The 27773-nt window shown below is 42.7% G+C and overlaps 1 protein-coding gene across 2 annotated transcripts in view; it reads right to left on the bottom strand.

The window, feature by feature from the left end:
• Window positions 1-958: 958 nt before the first annotated feature.
• Window positions 959-27773, bottom strand: part of LOC138662087 (actin-binding protein WASF3-like) — a 116311-nt gene continuing 89496 nt past the window's right edge. Inside the window, exons 5-9 of one of the 2 annotated variants that reach the window (XM_069747227.1) lie at window positions 27363-27480; window positions 8767-8882; window positions 8097-8357; window positions 4758-5143; window positions 959-1394 (exon numbers count right to left, since the gene is read on the bottom strand). In XM_069747227.1, coding sequence (XP_069603328.1) covers window positions 1237-1394; window positions 4758-5143; window positions 8097-8357; window positions 8767-8882; window positions 27363-27480 — 1039 coding nt within the window. In that variant the 3' untranslated portion in view covers window positions 959-1236. Of the gene's footprint in view, window positions 1395-4757; window positions 5144-8096; window positions 8358-8706; window positions 8883-27362; window positions 27481-27773 lie in introns of both variants that reach the window. The other variant, XM_069747226.1, reaches the window with a different exon arrangement.

The following is a 27773-nucleotide window of genomic DNA, read 5'->3' on the forward strand; positions in this document are numbered from 1 at the left end:
AAACCCTAGTGTGATATATAGAGTTGGATTATCAGTCACGACAGTGAGAAGAGGACCAGAGCAGCGCTGAAAACAACAGAAGGTGGCAATCGGTAAGTATATTAACACACACTGTACTAAACACATTACACACTTACACTGTACTACACACATTACACACTTACACTGTACTACACACATTACACACTTACACTGTACTACACACACATTTACACAGGCTCCACAGGTTTGCGGCATAAAAATGTAATGGGAGTGCTTCTTCTATTTTCTTCCCTGGAAGCAATGGTTCTAGGAGAGGATTGTTTTTAATATGACAATTGTTTCTTTGTGTGGAGGTTTGTGCCGCATCAATGGACCTATATATGCTCCCTATTGCAGATCCATGCAAACCAGCGCCATAATGCGAACATGTCCATGAGGCCTTAAGATTTCGGAGCTGATCTTCCTTTCAGTTCATTTTAATGAGAACAACTATGTCTACTTAAGCTTTGATAACATGATTTAAAAGAAACTTTAATCTAAAGAACTAGCGATAGACTTCATTTAAGTAAAAGAAATGGGAAAACCTGAATGCGTAAGACAGACGTCTTACAATAAATGCTAAGAGGCAATTTAGTAAGGCAGTTAAGAGCAGCGTGTTAAAAATCTATGACTAGTTTTAACTATTTTTAAAAATTTTTAAAATGAAACTGCCAATTCGATCCCCCAGAACGGAGCAGCTGAGGACACATGAAATACACTACTTTTCTGAGCTGTACGGGTATGGTAGCTCATCAGAGTCATTCGAATATTAGTGGCACCGTTCTCTTAAGCCATAAACCCTTTTAGCGAGATTAGTGCTGTCAGATACTATACTGTGGCACGCAGTCTTGTGCTTTAATATAAGATGACGCTGTTGCTTGTCTCTTTTGTCGTCACATACAGCAAAATACACAGAAAAGACAAAACTGTGCAGCACAAGTGTCCCACGACTGAGTGCCATATATTTCTGTGTAGTTTACTACGGCCTATAGCAAAAACAGGATACAGAAGTTGGCTACCTTCTTACATAAAATCATAAATTTGACTCCGCTGCACAAGTGGAGATTCTCAACCATGTAAATTTACACAAACATGAACAGATCTCAGTGATATTGGTGGCTGCACTACTGTATAATACGTTTTGTGTCCATTTCGCAGCCATTGCAGAAGTTATGTGAGAGTTGTGATGGATAATATAAGAAACACTCCAATTCTTTAATCAGACCATTCATTCTCTTCCAATTCTGAGTCATCATCAGACTCACTGTATTCCACAGCAATCCTGCGGGACAAGATTGTGGCCACGTCATTGCCAACTGGCTCCTTCTTTGCCTCCTGTTCTCTCTGTTCTTGAACTTTCCGAAGTTGGATACCTAAACAACAATCAAACATATAGCCTTTATCAATAAGATACGTGGTAACAGATAACACAGAATTATTAAACCAACACTCCTGAACAGTTAACAAAATTTATCAAAGTTGGTACAACGTGGAAGACGTAGGCCCAGATGATACATCATTTGCGTTTTTTGTTTTAAGTCACTTTCCTATTTTTTTTTGTGGTATCAGTTGTCTTTTTTTGGTACCGAATTATTCAAAATGCAATAGATGAGGAATATAGTGGTTCAGAATCCGCGCTGCTGAAGGTCCAGAAGTATGACCACACACAAAGTTGAAGCATGAATGTGGTTTATTTCATCAATGCATTTCAAGGTTTACAAACCTCTTCATCAGGACAAAACCACAATGATAGTGTTCTTATATTATTATGGTCTTGTCCTGACGAAGAGGTGTGTAAACCTTGAAATATGTTGACGAAATAAACCGCATCCGTGCTTCACTTTTGTGTGTAATCAAACTACTGGACCTTTGGCAGCGCGGATTCTGAACCACCTTATTCCTCATCTTTTGCATTTCATCTAATTGGTGGTCCTGCAGTAGCCTTTACATGCTCCTATAGAAGTCATTGTCACAACCCTACCAGGTGAGCACACCTATAATTTTCTATACCATTTATTTACCGGATAAGACCCTATTTTGCACTTTTTGTCTCTCCAGTTACTCTGTTCAAATTCTTCAAAATGGCGCACACAATTCCTGATTTTGCCGCAAATTAAAAAATTTTTTTTTATCAGTTTTAAACTGTTTTCGCAACTTTTTTATATCAAAAGTCACACGTTTTGCAAAATGTTGCAAATATTATGTTAGAAATACTGCCATACTAAAAAACACACAGGGGGAGTGAGGTTAGAGTGAAGTTGTAGAGGGTGAATAAGGAGTCCTGTCCCCCCTCATGAAGACATTGTGCCAAGCATGTACTAAGAGTTATTTTGTGTGTTGTTATACTTGTACATCATATACAACTGTATTTATCAGTATGGCCATTGTTTGTGTCAGGTTCCTGCAGTGTTAACTGTAAGGCTGGCCCCTGGAGGGGAGGGGGAAAGGGCGTCCCAATAAGGGAACCAGTGGGAACATTTTAGGGATATAGGAAGTAAGTAGTCAGTGTTGGAGAAGAGGTGAAAAGAAGAAGACAGATTTACCGGTGGTGGAACTACAGGGCTCAGCATGGAAAACAAATAGTTACGAATGTGGTAGGACATCACAGGCAAGTAGGGACCTATGCAATAGGAAAGCTTATAAGTCCGGGAAATATACTGTTCAGCGAGAAGGGGACCTTGAGAAAAGATATCGCCTTGCTGTGGGTTCTGAAACAGCGAGCATCGTCTCTACGAGCGCTCCCTGGGACTGATATAGGCAAAGACTTGGAGTATCAGATTCATAGCAACACATCAGGACCCGTATGACCCTACCCCTAGGAAAATCCAGGCAACTCCAACTTCTCTCCATGACCCTGTGGCACCTGTTGCCAGGAACAAATTACAAACTAACTCTAGGAAAGGAGCAGGAATGGAAGAAGACCAAGCAGAACGCATAACCTGTTATCCCCCTGTTCACCAGTTTGACCGTGCATAAAATGGACATTGTTTGTAAGAACTGGTCTGGCTTCATAATTGAAAGTGTCAGGTCAGTGGTTCTGCACACAGTGTAACAGAAGGGATGGCGGTGGCAACAGACACAGAAATAATGTCACACATGCACACCCACAACACTCATTTCTCTGTAATGTGCCGGGGTATCTGTCAGACACATGACGCTCGCCTACGGCTACCACCCCGGGCACATTTACAAAGTTGCGCCAAATTTTGCAACTTTTTAAAAAGTCGCAATTGATGAATCAGGTGAAACCATTTGGAATCGGTAAGCTCTGCTCACAAAGCGGAAAACACAAACAGGCAAGCAAATTTGAAAAAGGCTTCAAAAAAGGTACAAATCGAATAATGAATTGGATGTAAACAAATCAAGGCGCAAAGCATTCAAAAATAGACAAAAATAACAGGCACCCTACTACAGATCTATTACAGATTGTTCAGTGTACATCTAAAGACAAGTCGATCAGTATAAACCCACTAAAAATGGCCGCCGACCAGCAACATGTTTAACACATGAAGTGTAAGTACACATATCAATAACCACCAGTCAACCTGAGATTTAATTTTATTTATTTATAGCTTTATAGAAAACGCCAAGTTTGTTTGGAAAATTGGATGTGTTATTCCCGATCCATAACTTCCTGATTGCTGAAAATCCGACGCTAGGGCTCACACCAATCCAAAGGACTGGGGCTGTAATTGGAGCAGAGGTTGATCAGGTGCACTACAGCGCCATTCATTCTTATGGAGACACAGAGGACCGGCAGTGGGCTATCTCAGGCAATGACATTGAGAATGAATGATCGGCAGTGCGCTTGATCGACCACCGCACAATTCATACAGGGCTTTCCAGCACTCAGACCTATTCCATGGACAGGGGATCACTTTCAACTTTGAGAATACCGATTTAATACTTAGAAAAAAAGTGGATTCTCCAGCGAAACATTCTCAGGTAAGTAAAAATTGAAAGTGTATTCCACAAATACATTACAATATATGGTCAATATTCCTGCATTGATGCCAATTTATTTTCTAAACCTAAACCACATTTTGGAGGGTTTCAGCTTTCAAAAGAATAATTTATACAACCAATGGATGAATTTAACGTCAGGTTATAAGCTTTTATTTACTTAACATGGATAAGCGGCATAACTTCTGTCAGGGAGTGTAGACTTTATTATTGAAGGTATTTTGTCATATCTATGTCAATGTGAATGTTGATATATGGATTATTTTGACATTATGCTGTGATATTATATGTTTGTTATCTTGTGGAATCCTTCAATAAAAAGCGTTTAAAAAAAAAAAAAACAGGAATGGTTTAACATGGTCACGACAATGATTAAGGCTAAATGTTGAAACTAGAAGGTCGTAGCTTTCTCCTTCTCTAGTCTGGTCTGCTAATGTGCTACCATTCCTGATTTTAATGTATTTGTGAAATAAACTTTACATTTTTACTTACCTGATGACGTGTCGCTGGAGAATCTACTTTTTTTTTTTTACGTAGATTTAATACTCATGACAGTATATTATTTTAGGACTACTAGGCAACTTTTGACCTCAGAATATTGTAAAATGGAATTCATCCTCAAATGTCTCCAAACAAAACATTTTGATTTCAAGCAGCAATGACGTTCAAGTATTTCCATAAGTAATATACGATTAGTAACTTTTGGAAACCACAATTTAACACATTTACCATTTTAGGCGGAGGCGAGGATACAACAAGAGAAAAACACTTACCTCTGCGGATTGCAGCTAGAAGGTCACTCCTAGCGTCACTCATGGGAATGAGTGGAATCTGAGGTTTCCTTGGTTCCACAGTGACAGTGGGAGGGGACGCTGAATGAACAGGTGAGGCTGTAAGAGTAAGAGCGCCTGGTGGGGGTGGCGGAGGTGCTACAGGTGGTCCCAAAGAACCAATTTGGGGAGGAGAGCCAGGGTATGGACAGGGAGGAGCAGGAGGTGGGGCAGGGACGTACGACGTCATGGAGGCAGCAATATTGGGAGCTACAGGAGTAGGTGCTGAAATTGGGCTGTCAAAAGCTGTTTGTGCAGAAGGAATTACTGGAGGAGGTGGTGGAGGTGCAGGCGGCACAAAATATTCAGTCATAGGACCTTGTTGACCACTGAAATAAAAAAAAACAACACACATTAATTTTAATTTGAGTGAATATCGGTAGTAGGTCCATGGAGGTGGACATGCATTGGGTTTGGTTTTGCAATAATATACACTTCAGTTTACCTAAATCACTATTTAAGGGGATAAAAAGGATTGACAAACAGGTCTGTGTTCTACAAATGATTTTAGGTCATACAAAATAAGATACTATACCCATTTATGTTATCTGTTAATTGGACCCGTACGTAAAGGAAAAATATAAGCAAGCTAATTACACCACCTAAATGTATTAATATACAGGTAGCCTAAAGTTCTGTCCTGGGAAGAAGTGAAGCACTTATTATATTTATCGCTGATCTAGGAAAGCCACTTCCCTGGCTGTATTCAACATGCGTACATGTTCCCTTTCAATTTTACCAACTTCATAATTATGTATGTATCAAGCTTAGATTTAGTGAATGCTTTTAGTGTTGATGAAAATATCTGCCTGGGATGTCACAAATTATTGATGAGAGACAGAAAAGCATCTAATAAATAAACCATAACATTTGGAATTTGAAGTAATTTTTATATGTAAGTATATATGTCAGTGTAAAGTCAGTGTGGCTTTCTTCTTTCTGTGTACGGTAAGTTGTGGATAATAGGACATGATTTTAAGCAGTACAATATGAATATGATGATTTTGGGCAGCACGGTGGCTCAGTGGTAAACACTGTTCCTCTACAGCCCCGGGGTCCTGGGTTCAAATCCCACCACGAACAACATCTGTAAAGAGTTTGTATGTTCCTCTGGTTTCTACTTGCATCCATCCATGACGTACTGATAGGGAATTTAGATTGGGAGCCCCAATGGGGGCAGTGATGATGTCTGTAAAGTGCTGTGGAATTAATGGTGCTATATATAAATAAATAAAGCCAATATAATTAACGCTAATGATAATGATAACATAACATTTTAAAAGTATTTATCCGGAATAAAATAACTGAATTAATTGGATCAATTGACATACAGTACTCGCAGGCATCGGAATATTGCCTGCCTGCCAAAAAATCCAATTTTATACCCTGCACCCACTTCAACTAGGAATATTCCCAAAACAGAATAGAAATTCTTTCAAAGAGCATTTACATATTTCATGCCACTTATTTTGTCCGGATCGCTCACTTATATGATGTTGTATTGTATGGTTTTCTGCAAACGTTTCATAGATTGCAAATCCCCAGGAAAAACTCTGCAGATCCTGAGCCAAGAGCTGCAAGTGCTCAATAGAGAAAACAATCATTCTGCATTATTATTACACCCAAAATAAAATTACTAGGCATAAAACAATATATCCCTTTAGTCCAGATTCTTCCTGTAAGTGTAGCGTTGCTTTCGTTAGCATTCCCAATAGTAATCCCGGACATTAAAGGTCTTCCTGAAAGATTATGGAAGTGGAAGAAAACCATAAGACAAATGACGGCCTAATAATTTAGATACATGCCCTATGGCAGCGATTCCTGCTTTTGGAATAAAGGCGATTTATTTAGAGAGCTGCACACTGACAACATCTGACAGTCTGAAATATTACACAGAATGAGATGGATGCCGTCCAAGAGTTGTGCGCCATCCTCTCCCACAGGCCACAGCGTAATCACACTGATATTTCTACATCTGTCACAGAAGGTAGCTAAATGCTTCTTGGCAATCGGTGTGAATGGCATCTGGTGCCAAGTCTGGGATTTAACACTTACCGCCATCGCTGGTTCGCCTAGAAACAAGTAGTGAGCTCTCCAAGGTGCTGACGCCTTTCTACATTAATCAGTGTGCATTTACAGATATAAAACATACACACATATAAACCAAAATAACTAGAATCTGTAATGCGCACCATATATTTAGGAAGTTGCATCCTGTACATTTAAAGGGTACCCAGAATTTTATTTTTTTCTAAAATCAATAGTGCACATGAAAATAAGAAATTTTTGTAACATATCTTATAAGAAAATTCCACTTCTTTCTCCTCCTGGGCTGATCCTTCATTCTCACAATTCTCAGTTCCGGGGTTAAAACCTGACTCCAGTGAATACAGACTTTCCCATTTCCTGGCTAGGAGATGGCAGTTGGTGCTCATAAGGTTCTATGGAGAATTGGAGCTATCATTGCAGGAGAACTTGCAGCAGAATGTATGTCTTCCTCCAGCTTCTCCTCCGTCCATAGAATTTTAAAATCGCCAACTGCCATCTCTTATCCCAGTAATGGGAAAGTCTGTATCCGCCGGACCGGGATATTAATCCTTGAATTGAACATTTTGAAAATGATCAGTCCAGGAGGAGAAAGAAGCAGATCACCCTGACGAGATATATTACACAGTTTCTTATTTTTATGCATATTATACATTTATGAATTAAAAATTTAAATCATGGTTACCCTTTAAAGGGAGTCTGTCACCAGGTTTTTGCTCCTCATTTGGGAGCAGCATATAGGAAAAGGGACCCTGATTCCAGTGATGTGCCTCTTAGTTTACTGACTGCAGCAGTTGTGATAAAATCAGAGTTTTCTCTGCTGTAGATGTAGCAGAGCTCAGAAAGCTAACCACCCACACCACAGCTCACTATGTACATTACATACTGACAGTAAGCTGCTAATCAAAGCTGGGGGCGTGGTTGGACCAGCAGGTACGAGGGAGCTAGTCCGGCAATGATAAAAACACTTTAACTCTTCCTGATAAAACACTTATTGTATTGAAAGAACAGCACACAGCCTAATAAGTGATACATCACTGAAATCTGTGTCTCAGCTGCTACATCACGCTGCCCTCAAATTACATAATAAAAACCTGCTGACAGATTCTCTTTAAGTCTATTCACAGATTTAAGACATGGATGGAGGCAGCACCACTGCTTCTTGAACTATGCACAGAGCTCTTTGGAAACATTGGCTGAGATTTCTAACAGAGAAGTCTGAATGCCGTCACTTACCCATAATCCTTTAGGACCTGAGGTCGTGGGCCATTGAGAATAGCCTCTGGTGGCTGTGGTGCATGAGCCTGCTGGGCTCTGTTCAGACTGTTCTGTCGGCTACCCGGAGCAGACGAACGGTAGCCATGTTCTTGCGCTTGACTGGCCATTAGGATGATCTCTTTGTTCTCCGGGGTCAAGTGAGGGACGGTAGCTAGGATCTGCTGAGTGGGGTGATTGGGGCTGGCAGGGTACGAGTGATCGAGATCTGAAGCATACGACCTGCAAATGGAACAAAAAACGACTGTGAGAAGTGGAAGTCCATATAGTCTACTACAGCTAATGGCGTGGAAATCCCACCCAGGATGAGGGGTGCAGTCATCGTGCAGCTTGCTGCCTGGAATATTAGCAAGTACAACAGCGACATTTCTATTTTGTACATAAGAAGGACTAGAACATATGCATGTACAGTAACATACGCATGTACAGTATTTGGTGCACAATCGCTGACACATTTTAGAAAATGATGCTGACAGTATATTTCCCTCCAACCAACCCACACGTATAAAACTTTCATCTGTTCCCCAGCCTAAAGATATTTCAATGTGGACATATTGTGCGTGGAACCTGCCTATTATCAGGGGACAGTGATCCCTCGGATGAAGTCACATGATATGGAGATGGTGAGAACCTGTTATCTGGCCTGAACTCCTTATCATATGCCATCATGTTCCATTCCAGCCTCCGGTTCCGTGCTTTCCGAACCTTCTTGACTTCCCGGGTGGGGTCTTCCACCTGCCTCTGCTCCTGAAAATATACAAGGCAGTTATGTATTAGAGCTCTTATACTGATCTATTCAGAGCCTTCATTTTCCAATAGAGTTGCTCACACACAGCTTTCACGTGTCCTAAAGGAGATTTCTACAGAACTTGCACAGCCCATGCAGTTACATAGGTTGAAAAATGACCTAGGTCCATCAAGTTCAACCTCTTATAGTGTCTGCCATTACTACCTCTTGTGGTCGGCATTTCACATTCTGACTGATCTAACTGTAAAGAAGCCTTTCCTAATTAGCCGTCAGATTCGCCTTTCTTCCACCCATAATGAATGCGCCCCGGTCCTTAGTATGGTCTTTGGAAGGAATAAGTCATGTGCCAGTCCGTTGTACTGACCACACATCTACTATATAAAGCTGAATGTGTGTGTGAATGTATGTGTGTATGTGTGTGTGTATGTTCGGGATTGGCATCTGCACCGTCGCAGCTACAGCCACAAAATTTTGCACAGTCACGCGTCTGGACCCTGAGAGCGTCATAGGCTATGTTGTGAGGTGAAATTTTAACCCTACGCTTTCCAATTCACCAAACAATTTTGCCCCTATCTACATAATGAGGAAAAAGTGAAAGGAAAAGTGTTGGAGGCAAATTGACAGCTGCCAGATGTGAACAAGGGGGACTTAAAGAATGAGAGCAATGGCGCCAAAGAGTATATACCATACAATTGCTAAGGTGGGGCCCCGACATCGGATACTCACCACACACAGGGATATGAACACACACAAAATACGCTACACACTACCACGTGCTTGAATACATACCACCCTCAGCACACATTTTACCACACATACACCAACCTCGCCACATAAAAGTCGAAACACAAAAATCACCGCTCAAAACTCGCCACGCGCAGAATTCGCCACATGCAAAACTCGCCGCATGCAAAACTAGGCTCGCACAAAACTAGCCACACGTGCAAAACTCACCTCCTGGAAAACTCGCCACACGCAAAACTAGCACACGCGGAAAAATTGCCACATGCACAAAAGTTGCAACACATGCAAAAGTTGCCTCACACATATACTATATACAGGAGCAGATGACACACAGGTATATACTATATACAGGAGGAGATGACATACAGGTATATACTATATACAGGAGGCGATGACTTACAGGTATATACTATATACAGGAGGAGATGACTTACAGGTATATACTATATATAGGAGCAGATGACACACAGGTATATACTATATACAGGAGGAGATGACATACAGGTATATACTATATACAGGAGGCGATGACTTACAGGTATATACTATATACAGGAGGAGATGACTTACAGGTATATACTATATATAGGAGGAGATGACATACAGGTATATACTATATACAGGAGGAGATGACACACGTATATACTATATACAGGAGGAGATGACATACAGGTACAGAACAGACCAAAAGTTTGGACACACCTTCTTATTTAAAGATTTTTCTGTATTTTCAGGACTATGAAAATTGTACATTCACACTGAAGGCATCAAAATTATGAATTAACACATGTGGAATCATATGCTTAACAAAAAAGTGTGAAACAACTGAAAATATGTCTTATATTCTAGGTTCTTCAAAGTGGCCACCTTTTGCTTTGATGACTGCTTTGCACACTCTTGGCATTCTCTTGACGAGCTTCAAGAGGTAGTCACCGGGAATGGTTTTCACTTCACAGGTGTGCCCTGTCAGGTTTAATAAGTGGGATTTCTTGCCTTATAAATGGGGTTGGGACCATCAGTTGTGTTGTGCAGAAGATACACAGCTGATAGTCCTACTGAATAGACTGTTAGAATTTGTATTATGGCAAGAAAAAAGCAGCTAAGTAAAGAAAAATGAGTGGCCATCATTACTTTAAGAAATGAAGGTCTGTCAGTCCGAAAAATTGGGAAAACTTTGAAAGTGTCCCCAAGTGCAGTGGCAAAAACCATCAAGCGCTACAAAGTAACTGGCTCACATGAGGACCGCCCAAGGAAAGGAAGACCAAGAGTCACCTCTGCTTCTGAGGATAAGTTTATCCGAGTCACCAGCCTCAGAAATCACAGGTTAACAGCAGCTCAGATTAGAGACCAGGTCAATGCCACACAGAGTTCTAGCAGCAGACACAACTGTTATGACCTGGTGGTCAGGACAATAATGGACCTGGTGGTTAAGAGCACACGGAATGACCTGATAGTTACTGATAATAAAGGACGAGCTCTGGGATGTGGGAACTCTGCTGACCGCAATCCCTAATCCTATCAAACACACTAGAAATAGCCGTGGATTGCGCCTAACGCTCCCTATGCAACTCGGCACAGCCTAAGGAACTAGCTAGCCCTGAAGATAGAAAAATAAAGCCTACCTTGCCTCAGAGAAATTCCCCAAAGGAAAAGGCAGCCCCCCACATATAATGACTGTGAGTAAAGATGAAAATACAAACACAGAGATGAAATAGATTTAGCAAAGTGAGGCCCGACTTACTGAACAGACCGAGGATAGGAAAGGTTACTTTGCGGTTAGCACAAAAACCTACAAAAAGACCACGCAGAGGGCGCAAAAAAGACCCACCGCACCGACTCACGGTGCGGAGGCGCTCCCTCTGCGTCCCAGAGCTTCCAGCAAGCAAGACAACAATAAAAATAGCAAGCTGGACAGAAAAATAGCAAACCAAAGAAATACAAGCTGGAACTTAGCTTCTGCTGGGAAGACAGGTCACAAAAACGATCCAGGAGAGAACTAGACCAATACTGGAACATTGACAGGTGGCATGGAGCAAAGATCTAAGTGGAGTTAAATACAGCAGCCAGCTAACGAATTAACCTCGTCACCTGTGGAAGGAAACTCAGAAACACCCACCAGAGGAAGTCCATGGACAGAACCAGCCAAAGTACCATTCATGACCACAGGAGGGAGCCCGACAACAGAATTCACAACAGTACCCCCCCCTTGAGGAGGGGTCACCGAACCCTCACCAGAGCCCCCAGGCCGACCAGGATGAGCCAAATGAAAGGCACAAACCAGATCGGCAGCATGAACATCAGAGGCAAAAACCCAGGAATTATCTTCCTGACCATAACCGTTCCACTTGACCAGGTACTGGAGTTTCCGTCTCGAAACACGAGAATCCAAAATCTTCTCCACCACATACTCCAACTCCCCCTCAACCAACACCGGGGCAGGAGGATCAACGGATGGAACCACAGGCGCCACGTATCTCCGCAATAACGACCTATGGAACACATTATGGATGGCAAAAGAAGCAGGAAGGGCCAAACAAAATGACACAGGATTGATAACCTCAGAAATCTTATACGGACCAATGAAACGAGGCTTAAACTTAGGAGAGGAAACCTTCATAGGAACATAACGAGACGACAACCAAACCAAATCCCCAACACGAAGTCGGGGACCCACACAGCGCCGGCGGTTAGCGAAACGTTGAGCCTTCTCCTGGGACAATGTCAAATTGTCCACCACATGAGTCCAAATCTGCTGCAACCTATCCACCACAGTATCTACACCAGGACAGTCCGAAGACTCAACCTGCCCTGAAGAGAAACGAGGATGGAAACCAGAATTGCAGAAAAACGGCGAAACCAAAGTAGCCGAGCTGGCCCGATTATTAAGGGCGAACTCAGCCAACGGCAAAAAGGACACCCAATCATCCTGATCAGCAGAAACAAAGCATCTCAGATATGTTTCCAAGGTTTGATTAGTTCGTTCGGTCTGGCCATTTGTCTGAGGATCGAAAGCCGAGGAAAAAGACAAATCAATGCCCATCCTAGCACAAAAGGATCGCCAAAACCTCGAAACAAACTGGGAACCTCTGTCAGAAACGATGTTCTCCGGGATACCATGTAAACGAACCACATGCTGGAAAAATAATGGCACCAAATCAGAGGAGGAAGGCAATTTAGACAAAGGTACCAAATGGACGATCTTAGAAAAGCGATCACAAACCACCCAAATGACCGACATCTTTTGAGAGACGGGGAGATCCGAAATAAAATCCATAGAAATATGCGTCCAGGGCCTCTTCAGGACCGGCAAGGGCAAAAGCAACCCACTGGCACGAGAACAGCAGGGCTTAGCCCGAGCACAAGTCCCACATCCCGTGACAAAGATGGCCACCAGAAGGATCTAGCCACCAAATCTCTGGTACCAAAGATTCCAGGATGCCCAGCCAACACTGAACAATGAAACTCAGAGATAACTCTACTAGTCCATCTATCAGGGACAAACAGTTTCTCCGCTGGGCAACGGTCAGGTCTATCAGCCTGAAATTTTTGCAGCACCCGCCGCAAATCAGGGGAGATGGCAGACAAAATTACCCCCTCTTTGAGAATACCCGCTGGCTCAGGAACACCCGGAGAGTCAGGCACAAAACTCCTTGACAGGGCATCAGCCTTCACATTCTTAGAGCCCGGAAGGTACGAAACCACAAAATCAAAACGGGAGAAAAATAACGACCATCGAGCCTGTCTCGGATTCAACCGTTTGGCAGACTCAAGATAAGTCAAATTCTTGTGATCTGTCAAGACCACCACGCGATGCTTGGCTCCTTCCAGCCAATGACGCCACTCCTCGAATGCCCACTTCATGGCCAACAACTCACGATTACCAACATCATAGTTACGCTCAGCAGGCGAAAACTTTCTAGAAAAGAAAGCACATGGCTTCATCACCGAGCCATCAGAACTTCTTTGCGACAAAACAGCCCCTGCTCCAATCTCAGAAGCATCAACCTCAACCTGAAACGGGAGCGAAACATCTGGCTGGCACAACACAGGGGCAGAAGAAAAACGACGCTTCAACTCCTGAAAAGCCTCTACAGCTGCAGAAGACCAATTGACCACATCAGCACCCTTCTTGGTCAAATCAGTCAACGGTTTAGTAACAGTAGAAAAATTAGCGATGAAGCGCCGATAAAAATTAACAAAGCCCAGGAACTTTTGCAGGCTCTTCACAGATGTCGGCTGAGTCCAATCGTAAATGGCCTGGACTTTAACAGGGTCCATCTCGACAGTAGAAGGGGAAAAAATGAACCCCAAAAATGAAACCTTCTGAACTCCAAAGAGACACTTTGACCCCTTCACAAACAAGGAACTCGCACGAAGGACCTGGAACACCATTCTGACCTGCTTCACATGAGACTCCCAATCATCCGAAAAGACCAAAATATCATCCAAATACACAATCAGGAATTTATCCAGGTACTCTCGGAAGATGTCATGCATAAAGGACTGAAATACTGATGGAGCATTGGAAAGCCCGAATGGCATAACCAGGTACTCAAAATGGCCCTCGGGCGTATTAAATGCTGTTTTCCATTCATCGCCTTGTTTAATACGCACAAGATTATACGCCCCTCGAAGATCTATCTTGGTGAACCAACTAGCCCCTTTAATACGAGCAAACAAATCAGACAGCAACAGCAAAGGATACTGAAATTTGACTGTAATTTTATTAAGAAGGCGGTAATCAATACAAGGTCTCAAAGAACCATCCTTCTTGGCCACAAAAAAGAACCCTGCTCCTAACGGTGAGGACGACGGGCGAATATGGCCTTTCTCCAAGGATTCCTTTATATAACTCCGCATAGCGGCGTGTTCTGGCACAGATAAATTGAACAATCGGCCCTTAGGAAATTTACTACCAGGAATCAAATTAATTGCACAATCGCAATCCCTATGAGGAGGTAGGGCACTGGCTTTGGGCTCATCAAATACATCCCGATAATCCGACAAAAACTCTGGAACTTCAGAAGGAGTGGAAGACGAAATAGACAAAAATGGAACATCACCATGTACCCCCTGGCAACCCCAGCTGGACACAGACATAGATTTCCAGTCCAATACTGGATTATGAACCTGTAGCCATGGCAACCCCAAAACGACCACATCATGCAGATTATGCAACACCAGAAAGCGGATATCCTCCTGATGTGCAGGAGCCATGCACATGGTCAATTGGGTCCAATACTGAGGCTTATTCTTGGCCAAAGGCGTAGCATCAATTCCTCTCAATGGAATAGGATACTGCAAGGGCTCCAAGAAAAAACCACAGCGCCTAGCATACTCCAAGTCCATCAAATTCAGGGCAGCGCCTGAATCCACAAATGCCATAACAGAATAGGATGACAAAGAGCAAATCAGAGTAACAGACAATAGAAATTTAGACTGTACCCTACCAATGGTGGCAGACCTAGCGAACCGCTTAGTGCGCTTAGGACAATCGGAGATAGCATGAGTGGAATCACCACAGTAAAAACATAGCCCATTCCGACGTCTGTGTTCTTGCCGTTCAGCTCTGGTCAAAGTCCTATCACATTGCATAGGCTCAGGCCCATGCTCAGATAGTACCGCCAAATGGTGCACAGCTTTACGCTCATGCAAGCGTCGATCGATCTGAATGGCCAAGGACATAGACTCATTCAGACCAGCAGGCATGGGAAACCCCACCATGACATCCTTAAGGGCTTCAGAGAGACCCTTTCTGAAGATTGCTGCCAGGGCACATTCATTCCACTGAGTGAGCACAGACCACTTTCTAAACTTCTGACAATATATCTCCGCTTCATCCTGACCCTGACACAGAGCCAGCAAGATTTTCTCTGCCTGATCCACTGAATTAGGTTCGTCATAAAGCAATCCAAGCGCCAGGAAAAACGCATCAACATCACGCAATGCCGGATCTCCTGGCGCAAGGGAAAATGCCCAGTCTTGAGGGTCACCACGTAACAAGGAAATAATGATCTTTACTTGTTGAACAGGGTCACCTGAGGAGCGAGGTTTCAAGGCAAGAAACAATTTACAATTATTTTTGAAATTCAAGAACTTAGATCTATCACCAAAAAACAAATCAGGAATTGGAATCCTAGGCTCTGACATCGGATTCTGAACCACAAAATCTTGAATGTTTTGTACCCTTGTAGTGAGATTATCCATCCAAGAGGACAGACCTTGAATGTCCATGTTTACACCAGTGTCCTGAACCACCCAGAGGTAAAGGGGAAAAGAGAGACAAAACACACTGCAAAGAAAAAAAAATGGTCTCAGAACTTCTCTTATCCCTCTATTGAGATGCATTAGTACTTTGGGCCACCTGTACTGTTATGACCTGGTGGTCAGGACAATAATGGACCTGGTGGTTAAGAGCACACGGAATGACCTGATAGTTACTGATAATAAAGGACGAGCTCTGGGACGTGGGAACTCTGCTGACCGCAATCCCTAATCCTATCAAACACACTAGAAATAGCCGTGAATTGCGCCTAACGCTCCCTATGCAACTCGGCACAGCCTAAGGAACTAGCTAGCCCTGAAGATAGAAAAATAAAGCCTACCTTGCCTCAGAGAAATTCCCCAAAGGAAAAGGCAGCCCCCCACATATAATGACTGTGAGTAAAGATGAAAATACAAACACAGAGATGAAATAGATTTAGCAAAGTGAGGCCCGACTTACTGAACAGACCGAGGATAGGAAAGGTTACTTTTCGGTCAGCACAAAAACCTATAAAAAGACCACGCAGAGGGCGCAAAAAAAGACCCTCCGCACCGACTCACGGTGCGGAGGCGCTCCCTCTGCGTCCCAGAGCTTCCAGCAAGCAAGACAACAATAAAAACAGCAAGCTGGACAGAAAAATAGCAAACCAAAGAAATACAAGCTGGAACTTAGCTTCTGCTGGGAAGACAGGTCACAAAAACGATCCAGGAGAGAACTAGACCAATACTGGAACATTGACAGGTGGCATGCAGCAAAGATCTAAGTGGAGTTAAATAGAGCAGCCAGCTAACGAATTAACCTCGTCACCTGTGGAAGGAAACTCAGAAACACCGACCAGAGGAAGTCCATGGACAGAACCAGCCGAAGTACCATTCATGACCACAGGAGGGAGCCCGACAACAGAATTCACAACACACATCTCTACAACAACTGTTGGAGACTTTGTGCAGCAGGCCTTCATGGTAAAATAGCTGCTAGGAAACCACTGCTAAGGACAGGCAACATTTATAATAGATGAATGTGGATAAAATCCACGCTGCTGCAACAAATGATGGATCCAGATTGTTATGAATAGGTAATTCAGAACCACAATGGACCTTGAAGTTCAGAGCACACAAGTGACCTGACAAAAACCACAAAACATAGGACGAGCTCTGAGACGTGGAAACTCTGCTGACCGCAATCCCTAAACCTATCAAACCACACTAGAGGTAGCCGTGGATTGCGCCTAACGCTCCCTATGCAACTCGGCACAGCCTGAGAAACTAGCTAGTCCTGAAGATAGAAAAATAAGCCTACCTTGCCTCAGAGAAATTCCCCAAAGGAAAAGGCAGCCCCCCACATATAATGACTGTGAGATAAGATGAAAAATACAAACACAGAGATGAAATAGATTTAGCAAAGTGAGGCCCGACTTACTGAATAGACCGAGGATAGGAAAGATAGCTTTGCGGTCAACACAAAAACCTACAAACAACCACGCAGAGGGCGCAAAAAGACCCTCCGCACCGACTAACGGTACGGAGGTGCTCCCTCTGCGTCTCAGAGCTTCCAGCAAGCAAGCAGAACCAAAAAAGCAAGCTGGACAGAAAATATAGCAACAAAAGGACACAAGCAGAACTTAGCTTATGCTGAGCAGACAGGCCACAGGAACGATCCAGGAGGAAGCAAGACCAATACTAGAACATTGACTGGAGGCCAGGATCAAAGCACTAGGTGGAGTTAAATAGAGCAGCACCTAACGACTTAACCTCATCACCTGAGGAAGGAAACTCAGAAGCCGCAGTACCACTCGTGACCACAGGAGGGAGCTTGATCACAGAATTCACAACACCAGATATAGTTATAAGATATTCGGGTGGTTTATTCAACGCTTTTCGAAGCTCATGGCTTCTTCTTCAGGAAGTTTTCACGGAAAGGTCATGGCTTTCCACAGAAAGCCATGAGCTTCGAAACGCGTTGAATAAACCACCCGAACATCTTATAACTATATCTGGATCCATCAATTGTTACAGCAGCGCGGATTTTATCCACATTCATCTATTATAATGGTTCTGAGAGGTCGCAGCGCCGACCTGTGGATCTGCAGCAGCTGACAACTACACGCTTTTACTGTGTACCACCAGGTGAGCAGTTCTCTCATAATTGATTAGAAACAATCTTGGGGATAAGACCTTATTTGCGCTTTTTTTGTCTCCTACCTTTCTATACTATAAGGACAGGCAACAAGCAGGAGAGACTTGTTTGGGCTAAAGAACACAAGGAATGGACATTAGACCAGTGGAAATCTGTGCTTTGGTCTGATGAGTCCAAATTTGAGATCTTTGGTTCCAACCACCGTGTGTGCAACGTAGAAAAGGTGAACGGATGGACTCTACATGCCTGGTTCCCACCGTGAAGCATGGAGGAGGAGGTGTGATGGTGTGGGAGTGCTTTACTGGTGACACTGTTGGGGATTTATTCAAAATTGAAGGCATACTGAACCAGCATGACTACCACAGCATCTTGCAGCGGCATGCTATTCCATCCGGTTTGCGTTTAGTTGGACCATCATTTATTTTTCAACTGGACAATGACCCAAAACACACCTCCAGGCTGTGTAAGGGCTATATGATCAAGAAGGAGAGTTATGGGGTGCTACGCCAGATGACCTGGCCTCCACAGTCACCAGACCTGAACCCAATCGAGATGGTTTGGGGTGAGCTGGACCGCAGAGTGAAGGCAAAAGGGCCAACAAGTGCTAAGTATCTCTGGGAACACCTTCAAGATTGTTGGAAGACCATTCCCGGTGACTACCTCTTGAAGCTCATCAAGAGAATGCCAAGAGTGTTCAAAGCAATCATCTAAGCAAAAGGTGGCTACTTTGAAGAACCTAGAATATAAGACATAATTTCAGTTGTTTCACACTTTTTTGTTAAGTATATAATTCAACATGTGTTAATTCATAGTTTTGATGCCTTCAGTGTGAATGTATATTTTTAATAGTCATGAAAATACAGAAAAATCTTTAAATGAGAAGGTGTGTCCAAACTTTTGGTCTGTACTGTATATACTATATAAAAGAGGAGATGACACATAGGTATATAGAGGAAGAGATGACATACAGCAGGTATATATTATATAAAGGGGAGATGACATACAGGTATATACTATATACAGGAGATGACATACAGGTATATACTATATATAGGAGGAGATGACATACAGGTATATACTATATAGAGAAGAGATGACATACAGGTATATACTATATACAGGAGGAGATGACACATAGGTATATACAATATACAGGAGGAGATGACATAAAGCAGGTATATACTATTTACAGGGGAGATGACATACAGATATATACTATATACAGGGTAGATGACATACAGGTATATACTATATACAGGAGATGACATACAGGTGTATACTGAGGGGAAAATGAGAGGTGTGAGGTGAAAATGAGAGGTGTGAGGTGAAAATGAAAAGGTGTGAGTGCAAAATAAGAGGAGTGAGGGAAAATAGTGGAGTGATCGGAAAATGACAGATGTGAGGTCGAAATGACAAGTGTTAGGGGGGAATGAGAGGAGTGAGGGGGAATGAGACGAGTGAGGGGGGAAATAAGAGGAGTGAGGGGGAAAATGAGAGGCGTGAGGGGAAAAATGAAAGATGTGAGGGGGAAAATGAGAGGCGTGATGGGAAAATAAGAGAAGTGAGGTGCTATAACTAACCACAGATATTTACTATGCCCAGGCAACGCCGGGCTCTTCAGCTAGTATACCTATATACCTACAATACCTATAATTCTTATCACAATGATCATATACTGTATGTGTAATGAAAAAACATTGTGCAATTTTAAATGATTTCTTCTAAAATTTACCGTCCTGCTTTACAAACGGTAGGTTAGTTAAGTGAAAAAATCAGCCTAATGTTACCAGGTACCAAATGCTATTAAAAGTAGAACCAATTTTAGTCGCACTCTACGCAGGGGTGATGGAAAGTTTGGCACACATATAGAGCGAATAGAGCAACGCTTAAGATGGGAAATGAGAATACACATCAAACTTTATAATATCTATTTCTACATTTCCATTAATATGCAGCCTGATGTAAGAACACAACATAGACAGGTGCCCCAAGCAGAAAGACACAATACTTATTTAGAGCGCACAGATATCCTGCAGACAATGATCCTGCTGGGACTAAATTAAAATTACTATGGCATCGCGTGACATGTCTGGGAGACAAGACATTAACACGTCACAACATATAATCATCAGTGAGAAGCGCATTACACTTTCTGCCACACAAATCTGTACTGTTTCTTCCATGGTTGCTTATTATCCCACCCCAAAGAGTCATTGCTACTGTAGTATTAGAAGAAGATGTAGAATAGGACTGTCAATCTAAAACACTGTACCGTACTTACATATATTCTTTTACAATACAAATTTTAAGCTCGTATGAACAGCAATTTAGTGTTTCTACCCCGACTGCTATCATCAGTATAGTAATAAAAGTACCGGACTGATAACAAAGATATGAGCTTCAAGGTATGCTGTTATTAGTATAAATATAAAACATGGGCAGCCCGACCAATTGGCCATTATAAGTTTACTAAAAGCAAAGCTGGCCTGCTAAGGTGTGCTGATGGCATCTATCAAATGACTTCATTGCAACATCATCCGGTCTTCCGGCCCACTTGCAGGAGAACATGCCCGTTGTCCCCTCACACCAGGTTACAGGGTGAGCATGTGTGGTCTATGCAATGTGTGCATTTTATATCCAGCTCCAATTCCAAAAAAGTTGGAACGCTATATAAAATGTAAAGAAAACAAGAATGCAATGATTTGAAATCTTTTGTAGCTATATTTTAGTCACAATAGAACATAGAACACAGTTCCGAGAGTGAAAGTTAGACAATTTTCTAATTTATTTGAGAATGTTAACTCATTTTGAAATTGAAGGCAGCAACACATCTCAAAAAAGCTGGAACAGGCTTAACACATGGCTGGAAAAGTTAGTGCTACTTGTGAAAAACAGCTACAGGGTCAATTTTCAACAAAGTCACATTACTGTGTATGAAGAGCATATTAAAGAAGCAGCGTCTCTCAGAAGCAAATATGGTCAGTGGCTCACCTATCTGTGAACAACTGAGTAAAAATTGTGAAATAATTTCAGAAAAATGTTCATCAACATAAAATTGCAAAGACTTTGACTGAAATCCATATGCACAATGGAAAAAGTCGAAGGTCGAGGTTGGATGCTTGTGATCTATGGGCCCTTAGGTGGCATATTGAGGGCACATTGGGCTCTATTGGGTTACAGAATTCTACAGGATGGGGAATACTGTGTTGACATCTTGCAGGCGATTGTGTGAGGAATATGTGAGTGTGGGGGAGAGAAGGAGATCTTGGGAGGACCAGAGATTACGCGGTGGGAGATATCAGAGGACTAGTTCAGAGATGTATGGGGGAGACAGAGTATGGACAGCTTTGTAGGTCAGTGATAGCAGCTTGAATTGGATGCTTGGGGAATTTGGAGCCAATGAAGGGATTTGAAGAGGGGAGAAGAGGTGAAGTAGTGAGGACAGAGGTGGGTTTATCAGGCAGCAGAGTTAAGGACAGACTGGCCTTCCTGCTAACACTCTTGCACCTCTCCAAAGAGGAGGATATCGCAGTAGCTGTGGCAGGAGATGATGAGGGCATGCACTAGTATTTTAGGAGATTAAGGTTTGAGGAAGAGTTGAATTCTGGAAATATTTTTGAGCTGGAGGCAGCAGGGGGAGATGAGGGTTTGGATTTGTGGTTTGAAGAACAAATAGTCGAGGGTTACTCAGAGGCAGCGGACTTCAGGTACAGAGGAAAGTGTGATGTCATTTATTGTGATAGATAGATGAGGTAGGAAAGATAGGTGAGCTTAGTTTTGTCTCTGTTGATTCTGGACATCAGATAGGTGACTGTTGTGAATTCCGCTCTTGGGCTCCCTCCGGTGGTTGTAAGTGGCACTTTTGTGAGTTCTGCTCTTGGGCTCCCTCCAGTGGTTTTTAGTGGTATGGCTGCTCCTTGGATTTAGCAGTCAGCAGCTGCTTCCACTGATTGTCTATTCTGCTCGGCTATTTGGCCTGGCTCTTTCCTTCAGCTTGTGCCACTTGTCTATGGTTCCTGGTTGGATTCACATCTCTTTGGATTTCCCTGTTATCCTGACCAGTTCAGCAAAGCTAAGTCCTTGCTTGCTCTTTTCTGTCCACAGGTTGTGGACTTATCTGTTCTGTGCTTTCTTTGTTTGTCCAGCTTGTCAGTATGAATTAATTCTGTGTAGCTGGAAGCTCTGGGAAGCAGATTTACCCTCCACACCTTTAGTCAGGTGTGGAGATTTTTGTAAACTCTGTGTGGATTTTTTGTAGTGTTTTATACTGACCGCACAGTATTCCATCCTGTCCTATCTATCTAGCTAGACTGGCCTCCTGTGCTCATCCTGGTTTCATTCTGTGTATGTCTTTTCCCTCTCCACTCACAGTCATTACTTGTGGGGGGCTATCTATCCTTTGGGGATTTTCTCTGAGGCAAGATAGTTTTCCTGTTTCTATCTTTAGGGGTAGTTAGTTCTCAGGCTGTGACGAGGTGCCTAGGGAGTGTCAGGAGCATCCCACGGCTACTTCTAGTGTTGTGTTGAGCTTAGGGACTGCGGTCAGTACAGATACCACTTCCTTCAGAGCTCGTCCCATGTTGCTCCTAAACCACCAGATCATAACAGGTGACATATGGTGATAGATGGCACTTGAAGCAATGGGGCATTAGATGGAGAAGAGTATGGGGTCCAAGACAGACCCTAGAGGTACCCTGACAGACAGAGGATAGAGTGAAGAGGTAGTTTTGGAGTGGGAGATGCTAAATGTGTGGTTAGAGAGGTATGGGGAGATGCAGGATAGGGGTTGGTTTGTGATACCGAGGTAAGAAAAGATTTGTAGTAGGAGGGAGTGACCAACTGTGTTGAACGCAGAGGACAGATCTAGAAGGAGTAGTATAGAGAAATGTCTGTTAGCTTTGGCAGTAAGTCGTTGGTAATTTAGGTTAGGAAACTTTCGGTGGAATGGTGGGGCCTGAAGCCAGATTGAACGTTGTCAAAGAGTAGGTTAGATGTGAGATGGGAGGAAAGTATAGTGTGGACATGTTTTTCAGGAAGGTACAATGTTCCTTTCCCGAAACTCAAGCATTTGCTTCTTCATTTTCAATATATTTACAGACTGTTGTAAAAGCAAGAAAGAATGCTACACTATGGTAGACACGGCCCTGTCCCACTATTTTTGAGATGTGTTACTGCTATCAATTTATAAATAGGTTATATTTTCAAATGAAATGGAAAAATGTGTAACGTTCACTGTTGTGAATTCTGTGATCAAGCTCCCTCTTGTGGTCACGAGTGGTACTGCAGCTTCTGAGTTTCCTTCCTCAGGTGATGAGGTTAAGTCGTTAGGTGCTGCTCTATTTAACTCCACCTAGTGCTTTGATCCTGGCCTCCAGTCAATGTTCTAGTATTGGTCTTGCTTCCTCCTGGATCGTTCCTGTGGCCTGTCTGCTCAGCATAAGCTAAGTTCTGCTTGTGTTACTTTTGTTGCTATATTTTCTGTCCAGCTTGCTTTTTTGTTTTTGCTTGCTTGCTGGAAGCTCTGAGACGCAGAGGGAGCACCTCCATACCGTTAGTCGGTGCGGAGGGTCTTTTTGCCCCTCTGCGTGGTTGTTTGTAGGTTTTTGTGTTGACCGCAAAGCTATCTTTCCTATCCTCGGTCTATTCAGTAAGTCGGGCCTCACTTTGCTAAATCTATTTCATCTCTGTGTTTGTATTTTTCATCTTATCTCACAGTCATTATATGTGGGGGGCTGCCTTTTCCTTTGGGGAATTTCTCTGAGGCAAGGTAGGCTTATTTTTCTATCTTCAGGACTAGCTAGTTTCTCAGGCTGTGCCGAGTTGCATAGGGAGCGTTAGGCGCAATCCACGGCTACCTCTAGTGTGGTTTGATAGGTTTAGGGATTGCGGTCAGCAGAGTTCCCACATCTCAGAGCTCGTCCTATGTTTTGTGGTTTTTGTCAGGTCACTTGTGTGCTCTGAACTTCAAGGTCCATTGTGGTTCTGAATTACCTATTCATAACAGTTCACCTTCTAATCTGTGTTCTATGTTTGGCTGTGAATATAATATGAATAAAAGAGGTTCCCAAAACATTGCATTCTTGTTAAAGTTTACACAGCAGAACAATATTATTGTATATAAAGTGTGTGTATGTGGGGGTATTTATATATATATATATATATATATATATATATATATATATATATATATATATATATATATATATATACATACATACATACATACATGTCCAATTGCTTATGCATGTGTAGATGTGTCTGTTACTGTGTACATATAATAAACTAGATGGTGGCCCGATTCTAACGCATCGGGTATTCTAGAATATGCATGTCCATGTAGTATATTGCACAGCCCACGTAGTATATTGCCCAGTGACGTGGTATATTGCCCAGTGACGTAGTATATTGCCCAGTCATGTAGTATATTGCTCAGCCACGTAGTATATTGCCCGGCCACGTAGTATATTGCCCAGCCATGTAGTATATTGCCAAGTGACGTAGTATATTGCCCAGTGACGTAGTATATTGCCCAGCCACGTTGTATATTGCCCAGACACATAGTATATTGCCCAGCCACGTAGTATATTGCCCAGTGACGTAGTATATTGTCCAGACACATAGTATATTGCCCAGCCACGTAGTATATTGCCCAGTCACGTAGTATATTGCCCAGACATGTAGTATATTGCCCAGTGACGTAGTATATTCCCCAGTGACGTAGTATATTGCCCAGCCACGTAGTATATTGCCCTGCCACGTAGTATATTGCCCAGACACATAGTATATTGCCCAGCCACATAATATATTGCCCAGCCACGTAGTATATTGCCCAGCCACGTAGTATATTGCCCAGACACGTAGTATATTGCCCAGTGACGTAGTATATTGCCCAGCCATGTAGTATATTGCCCAGCCACGTAGTATATTGCCCAGTGATGTAGTATATTGCACAGCCACGTAGTATATTGGCCAGTTACGTAGTATATTGCCCAGTCACGTAATATATTGCGCAGCCACGTAGTATATTGCACAGTCACGTAGTATATTGCCCAGCCCACGTAGTATATTGCCCAGCCACGTAGTATATTGCCCAGTCACGTAGTATATTGCCCAGTTACGTAGTATATTGCCCAGCCACGTAGTATATTGCGCAGCCACGTAGTATATTGCCCAGTCACGTAGTATATTTCCCAGTTACGTAGTATATTGCACAGCGACGTAGTATACAGCACAGGGCCACGTAGTATATTGCCCAGTAACGTAGTATATTGCCCAGTGACGTAGTATACAGCACAGAGCCACGTAGTATATTGCACAGCAAAGCAGTATACAGCACAGAGCCACGTAGTATATTGGCCAGTCACGTAGTATATTGCCCAGCTACGTAGTATATTGCCCAACCAGGTTTGTCACAGGTGAAAAAATTAAAAATAAACATATGCTCACCTTTCCGAAGGCCCCTTATAGTCCACAGCAGCTTCCGGTCCCAGCATTGGTATGGGCGCAGGACCTGTGATGACGTCGCAGTCACATGACCGTGACGTCATGGCAGGTCTTTCTAGCGCAGGGCCTGTGATAACGTCGCGGTCACATGGCCGTGACGTCATGGCAGGTCCTTGTCGCGCAGGCGCGCAGGGCCTGTGATGATGTCGCAGTCACATGACCGTGACGTCATGGCAGGTCCTTCTGCCATACCATCTTTGCCACCGGAAACTGCAGCGGAAGATGGCAGCCAGCGGGAGCAGCTCAGCGGACTACAGAGGGTGAGTATAGCAGGTTTATTTTTTTAAATTATTTTTAACATTACATTTTTTACTATTGATGCCGCATAGGCAGCGTCAATAGTAAAAAAGTTGGGGACACACAGGGTTAATAGCGGCGATAACAGAGTGCGTTACCCGTGGCATAACGCAGTCCGTTACCGCCGGCATTAACCCTGTGTTAGCGGTGACCGGAGGGGAGTATGCGGGTGACAGGCACTGACTGCGGGGAGTAGGGGTCGGACATTTTTTTCCGGACTGCCCGTCGCTGATTGGTCCAGGCAGCTGGCGAGACCAATCAGCGAATGAATAACTGTGACAGAAAGAAAGAAGGACAGACGGAAGTGACCCTTAGACAATTGTATAGTAGATTTGGATTCACAATGATATTTTGCTATTTGAATAAGCCATGTATGGCTAGAGAATGGTTATTTTTTAAGTTAGGTTAGCTTAGGCTCACACTACATATGTTCCACGTTTCAAATGATAACTTCTTTATATTGAGAAGTGAGAACTAAAACACTATGACATTTTTACAAATTTATAAAACGTGAAAAATAGGTACCACGTGCATATATGTGATGAGAATCCACCACCGTGAAGCAACACCTGAGCAGTTGGCAGGATAGCATTTACCATCACCGCTTTCTTTCTTCATTCTGAGTGGTTACTGATTGATTTCAGAAAATTCATTGCTTTTCTTTGATGTTACTTTTATACTTTTGTCTTTTCTACTATGTGAGCCTTTTTTAATGTAACATTCCACTAAAATAACATAGTTTGGGCTCTAAGAGAAGAGCTAACGTTGGAGATGCTACAGAAATGTAAATGGGAAACCTTAATGGGAAGCTATCACTAGACCCACGCTGACCACATAAATCTAAGCCCAGCTTGGTGATTACAGTCAGACACATACAGTAAAGACCAAAAGTTTGGACACACCTTCTCATTTAAAGATTTTTCTGTATTATCATGACTATGAAAATTGTACATTCACACTGAAGGCATCAAAACTATGAATTAACACATGTGGAATTACGGTATATACTTAACAAAAAAGTGTGAAACAACTGAAATTATGTCTTATGTTCTAGGTTCTTCAAAGTAGCCACCTTGTGCTTTGATGACTGCTTTGCATACTCTTGGCATTCTCTTGATGAGCTTCAACTATAAAGCGGTTTAAGAGAAAACATGGTTTTAAAAGCTGGAGACTAGTCTGGTGTGAACCACAGCTGGCTACTCCCTGCACCACTCTAGTTGTATCTTAGGTGTCTCTAACATGTTGTACTTAGGGAGAGGCCTGTCAATCAACTGGAGCAGGGCAGGGAAAAGTTAGAGGGGGTAGTGTTGGCCTAGTTAGGTCTCTTCGTTTATTCACTTTTCAAACTCTTTTCTGTAAAACACCGGAGCATTTCAGACAAATACATACCTAGCTGTAACCGCACAGCCAGTCTCTGATTCATACTGTCTGTGGCACAAATTTAGGGCAAGTTCCCTTTATTGGAAGTCTTGTCTAACCAGGGTTTTCACAAATAAAATAGTTTGGGCTTTAGACTGTAACCATAACAACTCACTTTCTGTCTCCTCTTCTCTTTCCTCTTGTCCTCAGTAGCTTGTAACATCTTTTCTTTCCATAAGTTAAAGAAATATGAAGGATCAGTGTAAAATCGAAGACCATCTTTCCGGTCATCCCTAAAATTAGAGTAAAGCAGTTATTTGAGGAGAACTAAACAAATCTTGTAAGATCTTCAGTTTCCTATGGGCTTAGAAGTGCTGATGGCACATACACGCACTTACACACCACCAGCACAACCAGACCCATGTTTCTTGGGTAAAAACATTTTAGAAATAAGTAGAAAGGTAAAGTAACATTTGTTCATCTGGTTGTAGAAGGCGCCTCCCTCACTGGGACAAGTTAGGAAGTTTAGATCTATCGGCTCGAATTCTTCTCTAAACATATATTTTGTGTAGATCATATAGTGTGC

Source organism: Ranitomeya imitator, chromosome 2, assembly GCF_032444005.1.
Source record: "Ranitomeya imitator isolate aRanImi1 chromosome 2, aRanImi1.pri, whole genome shotgun sequence".
Lineage (NCBI taxonomy): Eukaryota > Metazoa > Chordata > Amphibia > Anura > Dendrobatidae > Ranitomeya > Ranitomeya imitator.